Below are 20220 nucleotides of genomic sequence, written 5' to 3' on the forward strand. Positions count from 1 at the left end.
TGGTGATGTGCTCTGAAAATGTCTTATGGTCACATATGAGGGCTTAGCACTTTGTGTCCTATTTCAGAAAGCAAAATTCAAACTCATTTGGTTCTTCATTCATTTTCTGGACTGCTGAAACCACTTAATTATCTGTAACAGGATGGCTCAGTGTCATCTGTTCTTTTAGTTCTCAGTTGCATACTGTATGTCCTAATTTTTGCATACAGCAATTGTAACACTGTTAGGTAGAGTCTGGGATATTTTAAAGGTTTTCAGCTGTTAAACATCCAAAAACAATTCCTTTTTATGTTTTAAAAAAATAATTAAGTTGATTGTTTAATTTACCTCTCAGTTTGATACAAAAGCCTGAAGACACTAGGCTAGGAAACTGAGACTGAGACTTCTGATTTGTATCATTGTAGCTGGAATTAGAATGAAACTATGAACATTCTTGGCTTTTCAGATGTGTTGCAGTACTAATTCACTTGTAGTTAGTAACAGTATAACCATGTAATTGTTATGCTACTGTAATTACAGTGAAACTACTAAAAGTATTTGTAGTTAAACTGAATCTGTACCATGTTAGTGTGGCTTTGTGAAATTAAATATTACCAATCTTATATCACAGACGTGAAGTTTTGTATTTGGCTCATGAAATTTTTCCAGTATTATTATGTACACCCACTGACAGTATCTAACTCTGATTTTGACAGCTTGTCTCAATGGCTACAAGCAGGATGGTGCACAATGTGTGAAGTAAGTACAGTATTTTATTTCTGAAGAATGTGAAGATTGAGGCCAGCATTAATATTCATGCTTAATGTCATTGCATGGTGCATAATCTTAATTGGTCTGATAGCAGCCAGATTAACTGTGTGAGTCCTTGAAGTCCAGGAGCTGTCAAGTGCTAAAGAACTCAGCTCACTTATGTGACCCTCAAGCGGGTGTGAGACAGGAATATGTTTAAGCTCTGAAGCAGCCTGGACTTTTTTACAGTCAGTGAGTGTGGAAGTTGTAGTAAAGTGCTTTAGTTCCAAAGGATACGAGCACACTTCCCAGATTACTCCTGCTGGTATTCCGCTGGCTCCAGGCTGGAACTGAAATGGTGTTTCAAGTCGTCTAATTCAGAATTAAAATGGTGTATAGCAAGCACTTTTTATTACTTAATTGATATGGCTTGTACCTAAACAATGAAAAATTTAGAGAAAATCTTGGTTTTAAAACATCACTTTCATTTTTAATACCAGGTATACATACACAAGGGATGTATTGCAAGGAATATCTGCAGATTGAATAAAAACAATCCTGGCAGACCCAATAATATGTTTGGATTAAAGGGGTGCCCAGTAATTAAAAAGGAAATGAGCAATGTTCTTGGCATTTTGTAACAGCAGTTACAGAAAGATCTTGGTCTCACTCACTTATTATTACTGCTTGATTTCTTTCTGATTCAACTGCAACCTTCATAAAGTTTTCTGTCTTTGGGAATGTGTGAGGAATCCCAGCAGGTATAACATATGTTAAGGGGTCCACAGCACCCTACTAATGCACAGTAGCCACTATGCTCTAACAGCCCTAATACTCTGTAGATCAGGTAGAGAAATTGCTTCCTCAGTGGGTAAATATTTTGGCTAGGCCAGATTGTGTGAGCTCAGAGTGGAAATTATCCAGGATACTGGAATCAACAACCCTGTTCATACAAGCAATAAGACATGAGATCTTTAATAAACAAGTGGCCAGGAACTTAACATCTCAACCAAAGGCCAATGTCTTCTATAACATAGTGTCCTCTGTTGCCATACTGGGGTGCTGGTTAGGACATTGTGGAGCAGATGGAAAAGTGCCACCTGACAGAGCACATGCACCGTACAGACCACCAGTCTGGTTTTCCTTAAGAGATCTAAACGGATCATACTAGACAGTGGTACTGCTCTGTACCCAGGCAAAACCTGGAAACAGCACTTAATCTGTTCAGTTGGGCCATGGCTTGGCCATATAACTAAGAACTGAAGTAGGATGGAAAACTAGTATCTGTGCCCTTTAAGGCGCAGGACTGTCCTCTGGTTTATCTCACAGTGCTGGCACATCTCTTATCCAGTACTGTCAGACCTGTGTTCTTGGTCTCTCTTGAGACTGCAGCCAGGTACGGCTGACATGGTGGTTGCACACCGTCTCATCAATCAGAAGGTGGCGTATGGGCGGGAGAATGTCTGAGGGATAGAGGAGGAGTTTGTCTGGGAAGACAAAGAGCAGCAGCAAGGAAGAGGCTTGTCCAGAGAGTAGAGAGAGAGATTCGGGCTCTCATGTCTCTGGCTGAGTTTGGAGGAGTAAAATGAACATGTCTGATTTGAACCTTTAAACTGTGTCTTTTATAGTATGTGGGTATCCACACTTTGTCTCTTTTATCTCTGTGTGATTACATTGTAATTATATAGCTTGCATCATTGTGTTTGTGTTGTTCACACTTATTATGGACTCATGTCAATAATAAGGATTGACTATTGATGAAAGACATAGCTGATTAGGAACAAAGTGCAGTTTATTCAGTGTTGCAGCACATATATTTGCTGGAAACAATTTGACTCCACTATATAAACATTTTCCTATTACTATATACCTCTCCTCTGGATCAAGTCACTCCCTGTTACAGTATGTTCTACCTATGAAGCTCCCTCCCAAATTGCCTCTGTATTTGTTAGTCCCAGGTTCATCTATGGCTTGCTTCTGAATGGTTTTCCCCTCATGGAGTGCTTAGATGACAGTTCCTGTTTAAAATCTGTAAAGAATTATAGGTTGGCTGTGGTTAACTTTGTTCATTATCTTTACAGGTGCCCGTTTGGTTATGCTGGGTTTAACTGCAGTGACTGTAAGTATCCTCAGTTCCAATTGAATTGTGTGCTTTTTCCCTGTTGGCTTTTTTTTTCTGGTTTTGGCAATTGTTAGTTGAGTCAGGTCAAAATGTATTTCCCAAATCAATAGTGCACCCCTGTTTAAGAAATCTGAGTAATGACCAGCTAATGACATAGCCCAGACTTCTACAGACCAGAGAATACTGGTTTGAAGTGCGCTAACCAATCGAGAAACCCAGTGGTGTTTTAAAATATTTTTTACTCCAAAACTATGGAGGTTTTAATAAACAGCTCTTGGGATTTGATCAGTTGAGCCTGTCTATTTTCACCCACTGTGTCTAATTTTAGGCAGCTCTATTGTCCCGCTGTTTCCTGTAAAGTAGCATTGGGAGCCAGACACTTTAGTTTCTAACTCTATAGAAAATAAAGCTGCTTTTTTCTTCAGATTTGGCATAGTGAAAGTGGTCTGTGGACTTCCTGTTGGTTGATCTGTGGTGTCTTTGTGCTTGGACAAATTGCTCTTCACTGCCCTAGTACTGTCAAGGAAATCCCTCTGGTTGCAGAGTGCTTAATTCAGACAATACAAATGTGAAAGGGTGGAAAAAATTGTCAATGTAAATATGTACTTATCTATGTTATCTCCTTTTATCTTTAAAGCATCTCTGTTAGCAGTTGTGGTGATCTCCTGTGTTCTTGGTGGATTGCTGTTAATTGTAGTGCTGGCGTTTATTATCTACTGTTGTAGGTAAGAAAGTATTAAGTTACTTATGATTGTAAAAGTGTTACACATGTTCAGTCTCAGCATTGCGGCTGTAACACATTTAGTTTGACAAATTTAATGCCGGAGCCTTCAGTAAATCCTTGGTCTCGCAACTGTAAAAACTGGAAGAGCCCACAATTTTAAATTTGCACTAAGACCAAAAAATAGAATTAAAATCAAATTCTAGTTTTGTTATATTGCCGTATCATATATTAGTTTTTATATGAAATGTAATGGCAGTGGACTACAGTTTATTTTTTAGATACATTCAATTTTTTTTCTTTTGCAGTTACTCGGAATTTAATATTGACCTTTCTTTTATGTTAATCAAATATCATATCTCTTTTCCTATATTGGTACTGACTGTCCCACCTACAATGATCAGTTGTTCTGACCAGTGACCAGAGTAGTTATCAGTTAAACAGTCACTTATTCAAACAGCTGTATCAGCTTAGTAGAGATGTAACAGTTGGTTTACATAAAATTTTGTTCAGCTGAAGGGCAGCTTTTAGATTCTGTCCTTCCTCAAAGTGTCCCTCGATGATGGAGCCAGTGAGTGGGACTAGTCATTGAGGATAGTGTATAAGTAGACATACACAGCTAGGATATCTCTGAATTGAGACATGTCACTGATATTAGGAGCTAAGGAGGAACAGCAAGTTAGTGTACAGTGGAGGACTTACTCTAGAGTGCCACTAGGTGGCGCTGTGTAGTAGCAATGGTGATCACACACCTCACTGTGGCCAGAACTCCAAAGGTCGTATGATTACCATTGCTAATGCACATTTCTACCTACAGGCAAACTTGAATTGGTCTTCCACCTTACATTAGCGTCGTTCAGACGTTAAATGGTATTACATTCTTGTGATGTCAAAAAAGAGCCATTCAATTATTATCTGGAAGGTGTTTATTCCTGGTGAGAGTATAAGCAATAAGCTGGAGCCTCTTCTGGAAGAGCACACTCTGATGACCACACTCTGGATGTGCCACAAATCCATTGCAGAACACAAGCACAAAGGCAGAGTTTAGAGACTCCAAATAGTCTAGCCTGCATGAGAGGAAACTGGAGCATCCATTGAAAACTCATAAATAGTATGGAGAACACGTTAGCTCAAAACAGAGAGTAGCTGGTCTGGAGTCAAACCCTGAACGTATGAGTTGGGAGGCAACAGCACTATCCTTTCCACTAACCCGGTCTTGCCACAAGTTAAATCTGCTGACTTAATTGGTCTTAATTATCATGCTGTCCTGGAATGTAGACAACTTTTACGTTTTCTATAAATTCTGCAAGGATGTGGAAGACTGTCACCTCTTCGAGTTCCACACTTGCACTGATGAAACGTGTGCTTTTTCTCAGGAAAAGTAAGGGTTCTACCTACGGAAGCCCATACCCAGCCGAAGACTTCCTGGTGTGGCCCAAACAGGAAGTACCCAGAATCCCCCGTGCCTCTACCAGCTGGGACCCCGCGCCCATGGAGATGACCGAGAACGGCAGCACACGCATCCTGGTCAACAAGCATCACCAGGGCAACGGGGCGGTGAGTGGCAACGGCTGATGCTGAGCACCCACTTATTACACGCAAAAACTGGAAATTAAACCAAAATAAGACCACAGCAAAATAAATTATTCAGTAAGCTGATGTGCCTGTAACTGGATCACCATCTCTCTGAAGGCTAATAAACAAAACCAACCAAAACAAACTATGGATGACAGGGGAGGCTGGAACTTGTTGCCACTCCTCAACTTCCTCCCCAGAAATCCATTGTGCTAAGAACTGTAAGAACAGAAGAAAGTTCAAAAACAGGCCGAGGCCAGTGGTCATCTGGCCCCGTTTGGTATTTAGTAGTTAATTAATCTAAGGATCCCCTGCAGTCATTTTCTGATGAAAGCCCAAGCAATCAGTTTCAACCACTTAGCTGGGTATTGTTGTACTGTCCAGTGTTCTTACTGGTCAGTTCTTGTTAGCACATGTGCTCTGATACGCTTAGTTATCTCTCTTCCTGTCTGATACGCTTAGTTATCTCTCTTGCATTCCTGCAAAGCTGTGAGAGCTGTATCTCCACAGCTGACTCACAGATCGCCTGTGCACCCTCCTCCCTGACGCCTCCACAATCCCCAACTGTGTCGACTTGATGGCTTTTCATGGTTCTGCGTGATGAGCTGTGGAGATGGGGGCTGAAATGAATGTAAAACAGTTTGATTCTTTTTCAGATTCTACAAGCAAGTCTCATACATGCTGGTGGTTAATTGGCTTCTGGGAAAATTGGCTCTGTGTGTGTGTGTGTGTGTGTGTTTGTGTCTGTGTGTGCCCTGTGACAGGCTGTTATCTCATCCAGCTTATATCCTGCCTTGTGGTCATTGCTTGCTGGGATAGACCCTGGCTCCCTCCGTGACCCTGTACTGATTAAAGCAATTAGAAAATGGCTAATTTAGGCTTCCTAAATGGTTTCCTTGCTGTACTATATAAAGTACTTTTAACCTGACTTCAGATTCCACCATAATTTACACAACTTTGACTGTACTTTGTTAAACCTAGCCTCTAACCTGCACGTGTCTCGGTCATGGAAGGAATCAGTGGCACTTGGAAAAAAATCAAACACATTTGGAGAGGTTACACAGACTCCACACAAATAGTTGCCCCGAGCTGGATGTGAACCCGTGATCTGTGTGGCATTGGCACCAAAGCGCTGTTCACACCACCGTGGCACCAAACACGCACACACTTCTGGCTTCCATACTGCAAACTCCTTGGAAGAGCTGGATAATGTTATGCAGTTTAACGCTGTCAGCGCTAAATGTATGGTCATCTTTTTGCATTTTAGACTGAATCTTATGATCTTGATGCAGAAGACTTGAAGACATTCAAAGGCAAGAACCAGTCGCGCTACTCGTACCTGTGCCATGGACAGGAAAACCCCTACTTTGTTGCTGATGAAGACAAGAAAGCACTGAAGTAAGACCAGTGAAGAGGGAGAGAAGAAAAGGAACAGCATTCACTGTACTTTATTTTAAAAATCAGATACCTCATTCAAAGTCATTTGTCATGAGGACAGGGTTGATTGTGGCTCCTAAACAGCTGGAATCCATCTACCACTTCTGTTGGGCCAGAATCGATTTCTTAAAATTACGTTTTTCAATTTTTTTCTGTGATCTTAAAAATTCGCTCTTTTTATGATCAAATCAAATGCCTGAGGTTCTGTCACAGACCACCCCAGCCTTCTAAAGCACTGACTTTTACTCCTGGTGCTGGAGGTCCCAGGTTTTCATTCCTCTGTAACTATTAATGACTTTTTCAGGATCAGTGGTTTAATTAGAATAATGTACCAGTTTCCAAATACCTATGAAGCCCACCAGTCCAGAACATGGAGTGAACCTAAGTGTTCGTAAGGTGGAAACAAATGAAACCAAATAATTTTTCGTCCAGTAGAGGTCACTGTTTCCAGATTAGTTTTTACTAGTTATGCACTTGAGGTGGCTGTTAGTTTTATCAGTGATCTTGTATTTTATTATAGATGGTAAATGTAGTTTTTCAATTTAAGTAGTGCTGTAGCATTTTCTCTGTGTGTTTATGCAATCACATCTGAGCTGAATTATACAATTACCACTAAATTCGTTTTTAAAACCACAGTTCAGGAAGGAATGTAATAATATATTGACAAGGAGGAGATGATCCTGAAACTTAGTGTTTCTATCCCTTCACCCTTGTAAAATATGTGGTTTCTGTGGATTCTAAATAAAACACTCTCCCTAAAGATTCAGTTGGTTTTAGAAATTCTACAGTTCTGTACATTTTTGTAAGGGATGTGACAATGTAACTTTGTATTTTTACTTATGTTTAATTTATGAATGCTTGCATTGTGTCTAAAACAATTCCTTTGTTTGAATAAGGGCTGGTTCCTCTGCTTAATCCACATTGTCTAGGTTACCATTTACCTAGAAACCTAGTGATTGTGAGATAATGAAGAATAAATCAAACATATATAGGTAACTTTAATGCAAGCTGGCTGCTTTTGTTATAACCCAGAGTGCCTGTTTCATTGGATTATTTAAAATGGATTTAATAACAGGAATAATTCCAAACTCCTTTTTAGAAAGGATGCTAATGATGTGCCAATCTACTTGTTTTTGTATTACTTTGAATGTATGGGAGTGTACACATACTTATGCTGTAGCCATGTATATATAAGCCTAATGTGCTTCTTCTGGGTCTGCAGATGTACAAACAGATTCACATGTTTTCTATGTGAGAAGAGCTATGCTTGGGAAGAAGAAAACAAATGGAAATAAATTTGTAATTTAAACCTGTTCAAAGGCTGAGATGTTTTAAGTGTATAGCTGGTTCAGGCTTTTCTCCCTTATGGTCGTGTTGAAGATGTTTTCTCACAGTATCTTTCCATTGGGCCAGATCAATGTGTTGCATCTTCAACAGAATAGTGTATTGCAGATTCTGCTTTAATTTATTGTGCTTGTTGTCATTATTATTGATGTATTTGTATATGAATGAGTCATTTGTTAAGAAGAGCCCCTTGTGTTTGTCTTATTATTATTTCAGGATGAAAGCTGTTGACCTGTTTAAAAATAAAATGTGTGGAAACTCTCATTTTGATCAGATCTGGCGAGCTTCTCCACATCTTTGTTCTTTCTTGACCTGGGTTGAAAGCTTTGTGTTAGAGGTGCCTATTCACCTCAATACAAACTTGCACATATTCTGAATACATATGATTATGCTGAAAAAGACTGAAAAAATACTGTATTTGTTTCTGAAAAGTGAGCACTGTTACCTATCAGGTTTTATTCTGTTCTGTAGCGGTACTGCCAAAGACACGGGTCCCCAATCCTGCTTCTGGAGGGCCAGTGTATCTATAAGGTTTTGGTCCAGATGGGCTTTTGAAGACCTGACTTAGTTCATTATTAGCTTAAATGGACCAGTTTAAGAACTTGTCTTAGCTCTTGGTGCTGTGAATAAATCTAGAAAATGTGCAGACACTCTGGAATGGGGGATGACCATTACACTGTAGTCTGTACTATAATGTCCCAGTTTGTGTATAATGCAATACTGCCCCAGAATCTACACCTGACACAAAGTTCCTTTCCTTGGCCCACTTCTGCAGATATATGTAAACATCATTCTTGAAGTTCATCAAAATAATCCTTGGTCTCTTTACAATGCAGGCCAGAGCTTCAGTAATGATTAACATAACGGCAACTGTCAAAGTGATTCCATTAAAAATGTCCAATTTTAAATGTCAAAATTTAAAATAACAAGGAATGCATCTATCCATTATCAGTAAGATAAGCAGCCCTTTTCTGGTAAGGTTGTTGCAAGCTGAGGCCTGTCCGGGAAGCAGAGGGTTAAAGGCAGTACTGTACCGTGGCTCCCCAAGATGCCAGTTCATCACAGCCTTATAGAGAAAGGCCAGTCGAACCCTGGCAGCATGTTTTGTGATGGGAGAACCATCACAAAATGGACCATGGAAGACCATGGACAGTGTATAACTAGGCAGACTGGTGAAATTCTGCAGGCTCATTTTAGGGTCACTGATTGGGACATGTTTTTAGATTCTGATGTAATCTACAGACATTAACCAGGTTACAGAGGCCATTTCTAGCTGTATCAGTTATTATGAGGATATCGTTATGCCACGTAAAAGGGTGAAAATATGGTAATAACAAACTGGGGGTGATGAGAGAAGTTGAGGAACTGCTAAATGAGAAAGAGAGAGTACTCACATGTGGCAATAAAGATTCTAGGATGAACACTCAAACGCATAAAAAAATCCCAACAGTGTAAGGCAGAGAATAAAGATCAAGTTGAACAGTCAGTCCTGGACAATGACATCGGGAAGGTCTGCAAGGGCAATTCAAGGGCATGAGTAGTGAGACTTAATTTCAGCTGACCTGCCACTTGAGGTCATTTTGCCCTCTATTGTATGTAAATAGATTCAACTGTGGTCCTGTAATTGATTAATTAAATAATTGGAGAATGACTGACAGTCACATTCTCACATGGGTTTTAATTTGGTATGTAAAGGGATTCATGGAGGAGGTGGTATTTGGTTGTTTAAAATAGGCCTTGGTTGTATGTAGAAGATAGTTGTTATATATTGCTGACGTAAAGGGCTTGGTTTTCTGTTGTGATTACCCATTAAAGAGGTAGGTCTGTCACCCATTATTTAGCTGTTTGTGTCAACTACATGTTCCTATGAAAACAGTTGCATGGAAGTCCAACAATGGAGATCCTACTAGGTTAATTCTTATTTCACAGAACTCATGGTATAAAGTTAATTCTTGCAGATCATTTTGTTGTATTTTTAATCCAAAATGTGTTAAGTGCTTTGTCGCTAATCTATGAAATTTCCTCTTTCCTGGTCTTATTGAAATTTTTGCAGGTGTGCCAAAGCACAAAGTACGAGCCTGTTGGATTCTGTGAAGTACAATGAAAGATAGTTGTGCTTGTTTTATTATGTGCTAAAGTCTGGTGGCATCAAGGTTGTTACTAACTGAATTGCAACATCCTGGTCTTCTGCAATCAAAGAACTGTAAAGTGCAAATAACAAAACTCTACTACTTTAGTTAAGGATTGCTGTCTTTATTGCACTCCTAAGATGGGATCCAAATACCTCACCTGGACATTAAACTCCTTTCCAGAAGTGTTATAGACAGGCTTCTATCCTTGGAATCCAGGCACATTCCCACATGGAGCTGTGTTCCATGCAGAGCAGTCTGGACATGCGTAAACTGGTTTGTTACAACCCCCTTCATCCATTTAATGGGAGCTCCATTACTTAAATGCTGTTCTGCCACTGATCTGGTGCTCTTTTGGTGAGATGCTTTCAAACCAAGGTAGTGTGCTTGGCAATACTAGTGTGCTTCACCAAAGGATACTCTCCTTGAATCTGCCTGAAAAGAGGCTGTCCTGAACTTGTTCTGGCGGTCTCTAATGCATCTGCTCAGCACCAGACCCCTGGCAGAGGTCCCCACAAGATTTCCCCACGGCAGCTCAGCACCCCTGTCTGCATCTGCCCTGACAACTGAGCTCATCTCCAGTCATGTCAGATCTCAGTTGCCCCCTTACATCCTGCATTTCTGCTGGTCTTCATTCCACTTCAGCAGTCTCTGCCAGCCTCCAGCCTTCTCTGAGCTCTCAGTGGGCTATTGTACTGGGTTCTCCGACCTCCTGGAAGGAAGTGCCAGTCTCCCATCAGCTAGCTGCAGCCTAATACATGGGGAGTGGGATTTGTGGCTGAGTTGGGTTTCCTCCTTCTGCTGCAGCCTTTGGCCCAGAATGTTGGCCTTGATGGAGCAGGTGTGGCAGGTAGACCAATGGGGCTCCCCCAGTCATTCATGTCAACACCTTACTTGAGGGTGACCTTGAATGGGTCTCGGTACCATTTCCTTCAGTTGAGTGATGGCCAGCGGAGAAATGCGAGAAGAGAACCTGAGGAGGTAAGCAGTTCTGGGATATTTGAATGCATTTCAAAGCTGGTGGATATTGCACAATGGAAGACACCCTCATTGGTCCACTGGTCCTTTCCTGTGATCCCTAAGACTTGATGCAATCACTGCTGATTGCATCTTAAACATCTTAATGTGGCATTGGTAGAAGTCCAGTTTTCACTGTAGTGGAGGGGAATGAACAGCACAGTTGTCTTGTATCCTGGATCCTGCAGGACTTTCAGGTACTTGTCATAATTTGAAGAAAGAAACAGAGACACAGTGCTGGACTTCATAATCAAAACTAAGAAGGAGCTATTAAAATTACAAGGATGGGAGGGGTGGCTGCAGAAATCGGTGATATTACAGAGCTTTCCCATTTTCCAGTGCTCTGCTGGGGGAAGGCTGATGGATGATTTTCATCTATATTCAAGGACAACCTACGTCTTCTAGGTAGTGCTGAAAAGGTCTAGCACTTTTTGAACCAATGCAAAGTGCTCTATCATGCATCCATCATCCACAAACAAAACACGTCCTTGGAGGCAATTTGTTTTTAGAGCAAGAAAGACTGAAGAGCTTCCCTTCCGCTATGTTAAGTGCAGAGGACCCAAGTACAGGTCTTAAGACTAAACAAGAATGAATGTCTTGTCTGCAAAGCTGTAACTGAAACTATCAGTATCCTCTATAATATTTTCTCAACTGAGTATTTGTTGCACTTGTTCTCCACATTACGAATACAATAATTAGGTAACATCTCATCTACCTGGCTAGGTCTTTCTCCTTTAGAGAATGTGTGATGCAACAGGGAGCATGTGTTACTGTGAAAGGTACTACCTCAATAGGACAGGTTTTGTGTGAAAGCATTCAAACATCTCCAGATCTTTCAGGCTTAATTCTCTGGAGGATAATGACTTCATTCCCAGGGCATGTGTAGTACACTGTTCAGAGTTAGATTTGTGCAGCCTTGTCCTTATGTGCTTGAAAATATAAGTGCTTTAAAGATCTATTATCTGTTAAATAGGATATTGGTATTGCCTTATGTTCAAGTGTCTTGATTCTACCTTAAATCCAACATTTGTCCATGCAATGTTCCCCTATACATACCCACTGGACAGTATGACTACCTGGAAATGAGGAACTCTTATGGGGTATACTGCAAGTATCTTGCAGAATTGCATTATTGTTTAAAGTGAAATGTTTAATGCTGTGCTTGTAACTTCCCATGTGTACAACAAAGACAGACAGTAACCACATTTTGCTGATATCATCAACACTTTAACCTGGCAAAGTTAATCTTATATCCCAGCTTGTGAAGGAGAACCCATAAAAGTCATACGTGTCTGTTAATTTAAATCCCCACACACCTGGGGAGGTGTAAATGGCCTTGCTCCGCAGGGACGATTGCCACACAGGGTTCGCCCCAGCTCCTGGAGAGCAGGTACTTGGAGCAGTTTTAGGGATGCCACAATGCTTGAAGTGAAGCATTAGAATTAACACTTTCTCAAAAAGAGGAGAGAAATAAAACGGGTAACATTCCAGGATGATGAGAGGAATCCTCCTATCCATCGTGTTTGGTCAGTGCCTGCGATTTGCACAAGGTAGGCCTCGACACGTTGAGCTGATGTTCCACATGGGATGTGTTCCTTAGTGGTATTTTTAGCACTTTTTATTTTCAAACTAATTAGGGTTGCGTGTTAGATTTGTACTAGAAATAGACATCTGTACTCTTGTATATTATAATGTACATGAAATTAGTTACGATTCACATTTGGTGATCCTATGTAAAGTACTGAAACACTATGAAAAATGAGAATTAAATGCTATTGTGTAATTAGATGTGCGGATTCAGGAGGATACAGGCTTGAAAAGTTTTTTAATCAAGACTGAGTACAGTTCTGGGGGGGGGAGATGGTATTTTACAAACTTTATTTTTTGCAGCCTTAATAGCCTCTCGGCAAGAAATGCTCCAGAAAAAAGAAAATAACATTGGCATTTGGCTACAATCGAAAGGATTGTTAACTTTGTTTATTAAAAACTTTACATTTTCATTGCATTCTTGCTTTTTACATAAGTGCTACGTCTCTGTGTGAATCAATCCAATGTCAACACCTTTTTTAATTTAATAAAGCTTAAAGGAATGGTGTTTTATTATGAGTTTTAGAACTTGGTTGTTCAATACATTCAGGACACTTAACGAGTCTGGTTTGTTTTCAGTGAAGCTTATACACATTTTTTTATGCATTAGATCATTTCATTTTTCTGCTCTATTCAGAGTTTTATACACCTAACAACACCATATAAGCTTCCAATGTAGTTTAGTACCATCTTAATGAAGGTTAGTATTAAGCAGGGTGGGTTAGTTATTTAGAAGACACACCTGTAATGTTATTAAACAGTGGAGGAAACATACAGTGCTGTATCTACATCCACGGCCAGTGAGGCTGAGAATCGGAGTACAGTATACCTGCTGATAATGAGATCGTAAAAATGAGATGTGGGGGCTTTCAGAGTGGCGCAATTGGTGAAGGTGTTAACTGTGTGCAGGCTGATCTCGGGGACCGTGGGTTTGAGCCTGGGTCATGGCACCAGCTCTCCACCACAAGGCTCGCCAGGGCTGTCTTGGGGACACGGCATTCCCTGCTGCCTGCTGGCACTTGTAGGCATGTGACACTGTTGGCAGGGGGTGCCTTTCTCCTCTAGTTGGCTCTGAGCATAGTTGTGCTGTCTTGATGTGTTAAAAGGGGAGGCTCAAGGGTGGGCTGGATGGTGTGGTAATGCTGCTCTGCATGTGTCCCTTTCAGCTGCCCATTCCTGTGCTTCAGACCAGTTCACCTGTGTGCAGGGCAAAGAATGCATCTCCATACTGTTCGTGTGTGACGGCGAGGAGGACTGTCCAGACGGCTCGGACGAGCAGAGAACTTGCAGTGCGTATCGGTCCGAGTCCCAGCTTTCGAAGCTGGTCAGTGTGGACGCACAAAGCAGGAGTATTCAACCTCTTGCGAAACTAATGTTTCAGCTGAAGTACTACCATTATCAGCATTAAAATTGCTTGTCATATGCTGATCACTCTCACAATGCCATAAGGGTGGTTGGCAGACGATGTTGACTTTTGTTGATTGGTTGAGTCAATGCAAATCCTAATTATTTTATCTGCTAACCCGAAGGAAGACAATCCAGGTTTGTTCTTGGCTGCCACTTGACTCTACAGAGCTATATCTGTGAAGTTATAAAGAACAAAACGGGGGTTTTGCACGTCCACAAGTCAGGCAGGACTTCAGCTGAATTTCTCATTCAAAAGCCAGCGTCTTCTGAATGATCCACTCTTGATCAAAGAAGGAGGTTAGGATTTTAGCACTAGTGCCAGAGTGTCACCTACCGGTCTACCAGCAGATATTTGCAACATGTCCTCCTTTTGTGTAATCATATTAAAGACTCCTCCACAGCTGATTTAATGCTGATTTAATTCCTGAAATATTTTCAGTTTTGCAAGCTATTACAGATAGTGACTCCTTAAGCAGTAGTTTCCCAGTAGCAAAAACTGCTTTGATGCGGAGGCTGATAAGCGAAACAGCATACTGACAATTGCAAAGCACTGAGTGTCACCACCTCAGTTATCAGACTTCTTAAGATAAGAGAAACTGCAGTGCTTTGTGTGGAGTAGATAAAGTAAATAGCTTCCCTTTTTAGCCCATATCTTACACTTGTTGTATGCTAGATATTATACCTGCTGATGCAGGCAGGATGAATAGTTACTGGCACTAGAGAAAGATGCTGATCAGGCCAAGCTGTAATCATAACACCAGCGCACAGTAATGTAATATTAATTTACCCAAGAGCAGCCCTGTGCCCCCAAGCTCTTAAAGGGAAACTACAGTTACACGTTTCCAGAATGGTTTATTAAATCTTGGTAGCAAAATAAATCAAGTGATGGTATCACAAAATTTTACAACATTTTGAATTAAGCATAAAATTATGAATTTTGAAGCAACCCTTCCCACTCCCTAGTCACTGTAATGGGTAATGTAATTAGATGTATAGGTTGGTTCCAAGATGATCTGCTCCCTAAAAAAAACTGTCTCAAAGTCTAGAGCAATATTTCTATTGGATTAAAAAAAGACATATTCACAAGCCTGCTTGTTCACAATGTAGTAAGGCTGCTTCACCTAACTGGCTGAGAATCATAGAACAGTCCATCTATTTTGTGATATAAAAACCTCCAAATGCACACAATTCCTGTTGAGTAAGATTCTCCATCCACAGATGGCCAGGAGTGTGCTCCCAGCCAGTTCACATGCCAGGAGGGCCAGTGTATCCCGGGAAACTTCCGCTGCGACAGAGTCCAGGACTGTGTGGATGGTTCGGATGAACACAACTGCAGTAAGTGATGCTGTTGTGGTACTGATGGGACTGTCTTTTCAGCTTGAGTTATTGGCTTGTTATTTCTGCTGGGGATTAAGGCTTTAAAGCAATTTTTTAGTTGGGGAAAAAAAAAGAATCTGGGTACATGGACATTACATTTCACTCCATTACATGGAATAATTGCTACCATGCTTCTGGAATGAGGTTTTCACTAATTTAAGAGCTGTCAACACTCTATTGATAAATAATGAATGCGGTATATATGTATATGTTTATAAAGTTGCAGGTCTAGGTCTTTTACCCTTGTCCATTAAATTAATCACTTTTAAAACAGGTTTTCACTATGTTTCATACTTTTTATTTGCAGTGCGACTCTTTAATCCTTACCAACAATGAAGGAGGTTGTAAGAAATTAAAAGCATTCTATTAAATCAGCTGACTCATGTAGTTAGTCTCTCAATGAGGGCAATAGGTATTCTGATGCTCAGGGCTGACTGCGTCATTACCAGAGCCCTTAAACAGAAACTCAGGTGGTGGAACATCTCTAGTATGTTGAATCACGAGTCTTGTCTTGTCATTGAGCAAGCTTTACAACAGTTATTCCTTCATTTAAAATGTTTTAGAATAAAAGAATGTCATTTAAAAAATGTGAGTATCAAAGGGCAGTCTGTAAAGACAGACAATCATTTTAATTACAGCTATTTGATTGTAAATAGTTGAGCTATTTTGCACTGTAGTGCAAAATCTTTTCAGATTCATTGTTTTTATTGCATTCTTAAGTCTACTTTTTATAGATTTTTTCTGTGCTACAGTTCCTACCTAGTGTGGGTGTGCCGTGACACCATATCTTTAAAATATGCAGGTCCAGGCCACAGAACCATCAAACACACAGCTCCAAGGTTCAGAAAAATACCCTTGCCTTTTATTTCGCAGTGCAGAGAAAACCACAAATGCATCACAACCAAACACCGAAACAAAATCCAAAGCTCTTCTTTGAGTTCCTGCCTTAACCTCTTTTCAAAGTCCCTAACTCTCCCAGCCAAGCAGCTAAACGGTTTACTGGCCTCAAACAAGCATTACTGATGTTTCCCATGAGACTCTTCCCTCATTGCCTTGTCTGCCTGGCCCTGCTGTCCAAAACTCTGGGCAGTCTTCATCCAGCAGCCCTCCTCCTACTGGCCTCCCCCAGCCTGCCAGCTCTCACCTCAGTCTCGCTGCTCCCTCAGCTCTGCGGAAACTCCCACAGATACCCCAAGTCATGCCCTGTCAGCTCGCTGCAGTGTGACGCAAAGACGTTAGGTGTAAAAGCTAGTCTGGTCGGGTGCTCTATTTATTTGTCTGTCACCAGATCTTGGTTGTCTGGGGTCCAAAATGGTCTTTTGAACTTGACTCATGCTTTCCGGAAAGTTCACTCTCACACTCTGTGCTCTTGTTCCTCCCAGACTACCCGAGCTGCTCTCAGCTGACCTGTGCTAATGGAGCTTGTTACGACCACTCCCAGCACTGCAATGGCATCCAGAACTGCAGAGATGGCTCTGACGAAGCCAACTGCAGTAAGTCGAAAATACTTCAGGAAATGGTTTACTGTTTCTGTCACTTGGTCAGGACATCAACAGCAGTGTTGGTATCAGGCACTTGAACCTGTAACGTTCATCCATATTACCCAAAATATACATGTTCATTTTGTGTCTGATAGGTTAGGCCAATGCCCTAACTGTAAAACGTGACATCCAAACACATCTGGCAATAACACTACTGTCTATAACACACAGCTGTCTAGATCTCCCCTGTCTACAACATTATTATTGTCTACAACACATTTTTCTACTATTTCACAGCCCAGCACTGCCCAATGCACCAGTATCAGTGCAACAATGGCTTCTGTGTCCCCTTGTCTTTTGTCTGTGACCACTGGGATGACTGCGGTGATGACAGCGATGAGCATGGCTGTGGTGAGTGGTGAGGCCAGAGCTCAACCTAGGCAAGGAGATTGCAGGGAAATGTCAGTGGAATTTAGGTCATCTAACATGGGAACTGAGGGATTAGAATTCATGAAAGCCCTGGGAGATTTGCAATGACAAATTATTACTAACGGTGATTTTATTATAGAGAATAGATCCCTTGGAACTCCCACTTGATCGTCACTGATTCAAGTGCTAATAGTGATGAGGACGGTTAATGGCTAGAGCATGTGGATATACACTGTATGAGTAATCTTCACACCTAATTGTAATATTGAAGAGGTGTGACTTTAGCCTCAGGAGGCAGGTCTGTGTAACCATTTCTTACTAGTAAATTCTGTCACGGAAGCCGGCAGCCTGACTGCAGAGATTGAAAGGGCTCTGCTGGGCTCCACCGGGCTGCTGGAGCTGGCTGTGGTCGACCCTGCTGACGTGTCTGTCTGTCTTGATCTCAGAGTCTGGGAGCTGCAGTGGCAGCGAGTTCACCTGCGCCGGCGGGCGCTGCATTGCCCACACCTGGGTGTGCGACGGGTTCAACGACTGTGGGGACTCCAGCGACGAGAAGGGATGTGGTGAGCACGGGCAGGGGGCGCGAAGCTGCACATGCCTGAGAGAGGGTCCCTCCCTTTCTCCCCCCTTTCTCAGATACTGACCTGCCATGGCTCCAGAAGGCAATGTTGCTGCTCATCTCAGACTGGTGCTGTGACACAGTTTTAACATGAATAAAAATTGTACTCCTCCTGGATGAGGTGCAAAGCAGACGCTGGATAGTAAAAAAGAGGCTATGTACAGTATGTGCATCTGAAGCAGATGATCAACTGGTTACTATTTGTGTCTTTTAGGGATGTATACTGTATCTGCTTGACACTTTGCTTCTATTTATAACTTGAGAAGAGACAGGAACATAAAATATGCAGTTAAACACTTTTTTTGCCATTTTTTTCAAATGACCATTAAAATAAAAAATACAAGTTTATACTTCGGTGATGTTTAGCAGGCAAGCAAGATGTGATGTTCTTTTCAATTCATTAAAAATAATGCTTTTTGGATATTTCTATGCGTCATTACCAGGCCATACCACAGACATGTGCTAGGAGTCTCATGGTCCTGTCTGTTTCAGATACTGGCTCTCGGGATTGCTATCCTGGGGAGTGGCCCTGCCCCGGATCTCTGTTCTGTGTCCCAGTCAGCAAGGTGTGTGATGGCCATGTTGACTGCCCAGGTGGAACTGATGAGACCAACACCACAGCACACCTGACATGTGGTGAGCCCAGACTCCCTTCCACAGCAAGCAAAGACTTTTATAAAACCATCCATCTGTGCATGTAAAGGAAAGAACATTTAGAATTTTTATTTATTATTAAATGAACAAGTATTGTTACTTTCATATGCACATTGGATATGGTCAGTTTTATTGTGTTTCTAACTTATCTGTTGTGTATTGACAACAAGTAATTTACTTGTCTCTTGTGTGTCTCACCTGGCTCACCTCTGGTTTGCAATGCTTAAAGCATACCTGAACATCATCAAGACGTTCAAGAGGTTCATGCCCTCATGGTGTAGCATCAGTCAATGTGTCTGTCTGGATAATGCAGCCTGGTCTATGTGCTGTATCACTTCAGGTTTGTCTTAAGGCTTAAGGCTGTTAAACTGTGGAGCATTCTCTAGAAAATTAAACTGTCCAGTTACACTCCTCAAATGTCCCCCATCTGTTTTCTGTTGCTCCTTTCCCTCTCTTGCAATCAATACCTCAAAAACCTGCTAAGTGAGGAAGACATGTCCACAAAGGAGGGTTTTGCTTCATGTGTGCTAGACAAAAAGCTGGAAGAAAGGAGCCAGATTAAGAACAAGCGTGTCTTTCAGGGCTGGAGAGTTGCTCCTTGCTGAGCTGTGAGTTTCGCTGCCACCCCTCGCCTCAAGGGGGAGCCTGCTATTGTCCTGATGGCTTTATCGTAGCCAACGACAGCCGGACGTGTGTCGGTAAGCCTCTTGGTCTCAAGCTCTCAGCTGTAATAGGAGGAAAAATCACCCACAACCATCTAAAATTACTGTGCAGGCTGGGTGGAGCAGTGATATTCCTGGTTCAGGTCCGTCACTCTCGCAGGTGTCTGTCTGAAGGAGTGCTGATTCTACTGTCTTGCACATGAGATGAAGAACGAATCACTTAGTGCTCACTCTTAGTGCAGCCTTAAATTAATCCAATAGAAACGTTTTAAACATTTGTTATAATAATGCTTCCTTAATCTCTTTAGATGGGGGTTTCTGACAAATGACTGATCACTAATAAAACGTCACGAAGCTTTTTCGTCCTTAAGAGCCACAGCATCTTCTGGATTTAATTTTACTTGAACATGTAATGACTTAAGAACTCCTGTTCTATAGGAGGTATTAACTCAAGAATTAAAGACTTGGAAATAAAACCTGATTAATCCAGCGAAGTCAACAATTGGCTCACTTAAAGCATCATTAAATCACGTCTGCCTTTTCTAGTTAAATAAATGGTGATGCCAAAATATATTTGAAGCCCTTCCAATCATTGATGAAACGTGGTTGGCAGCTGAACTTTTGGAATTTTGCAATGTTCTGAATATCTTTTTCCTAGCTTGATATTTGTGGTAACAAAAGAGGCTGTTCAAGCTGTGTTCAGGGTATAAAAAGCAGCTAGAAATTTCTGAGCTTTAGAGTTGAGGAAAGAAGAGAAAAATGGTGTCTCCCCGCTCAGCTGTCCAGAAGGCCTCTCGTAATAAATGTATTTAAAAAATGCACTCAGCTGCGGTGAGACCTCTTGCATCCCTGCAGTGCCATCTAAAATCCGCCAGAACCGAGCACCTCTGGGCTAATGAGTAATCAGCCTGCATGCATAGTCTTTTCTGT

At 41.4% G+C, this 20220-nt stretch overlaps 2 protein-coding genes across 3 annotated transcripts in view; both read left to right on the forward strand.

Annotated features, from left to right (window-relative positions):
• LOC148638526 (uncharacterized) overlaps positions 1-8203 on the forward strand; it is a 39687-nt gene extending 31484 nt beyond the window's left edge. For both annotated transcript variants that reach the window (XM_088622625.1, XM_088622624.1), the window contains 5 exons: positions 696-738; positions 2811-2848; positions 3489-3576; positions 4949-5129; positions 6415-8203. In XM_088622625.1, coding sequence (XP_088478751.1) covers positions 696-738; positions 2811-2848; positions 3489-3576; positions 4949-5129; positions 6415-6549 — 485 coding nt within the window. In that variant the 3' untranslated portion in view covers positions 6550-8203. The remainder of the gene's footprint in view (positions 1-695; positions 739-2810; positions 2849-3488; positions 3577-4948; positions 5130-6414) is intronic.
• Positions 8204-10641: 2438 nt separating this feature from the next.
• lrp2b (low density lipoprotein receptor-related protein 2b) overlaps positions 10642-20220 on the forward strand; it is a 65744-nt gene continuing 56165 nt past the window's right edge. The window contains exons 1-8 of the mRNA XM_088623048.1: positions 10642-10684; positions 13849-13950; positions 15287-15403; positions 16828-16938; positions 17224-17337; positions 17802-17918; positions 18467-18610; positions 19210-19326. Coding sequence (XP_088479174.1) covers positions 10642-10684; positions 13849-13950; positions 15287-15403; positions 16828-16938; positions 17224-17337; positions 17802-17918; positions 18467-18610; positions 19210-19326 — 865 coding nt within the window. The remainder of the gene's footprint in view (positions 10685-13848; positions 13951-15286; positions 15404-16827; positions 16939-17223; positions 17338-17801; positions 17919-18466; positions 18611-19209; positions 19327-20220) is intronic.

Source organism: Lepisosteus platostomus, chromosome 28 (assembly GCF_059453375.1).
Source record: "Lepisosteus platostomus isolate fLepPlt1 chromosome 28, fLepPlt1.hap1, whole genome shotgun sequence".
Classification (NCBI taxonomy): domain Eukaryota; kingdom Metazoa; phylum Chordata; class Actinopteri; order Semionotiformes; family Lepisosteidae; genus Lepisosteus; species Lepisosteus platostomus.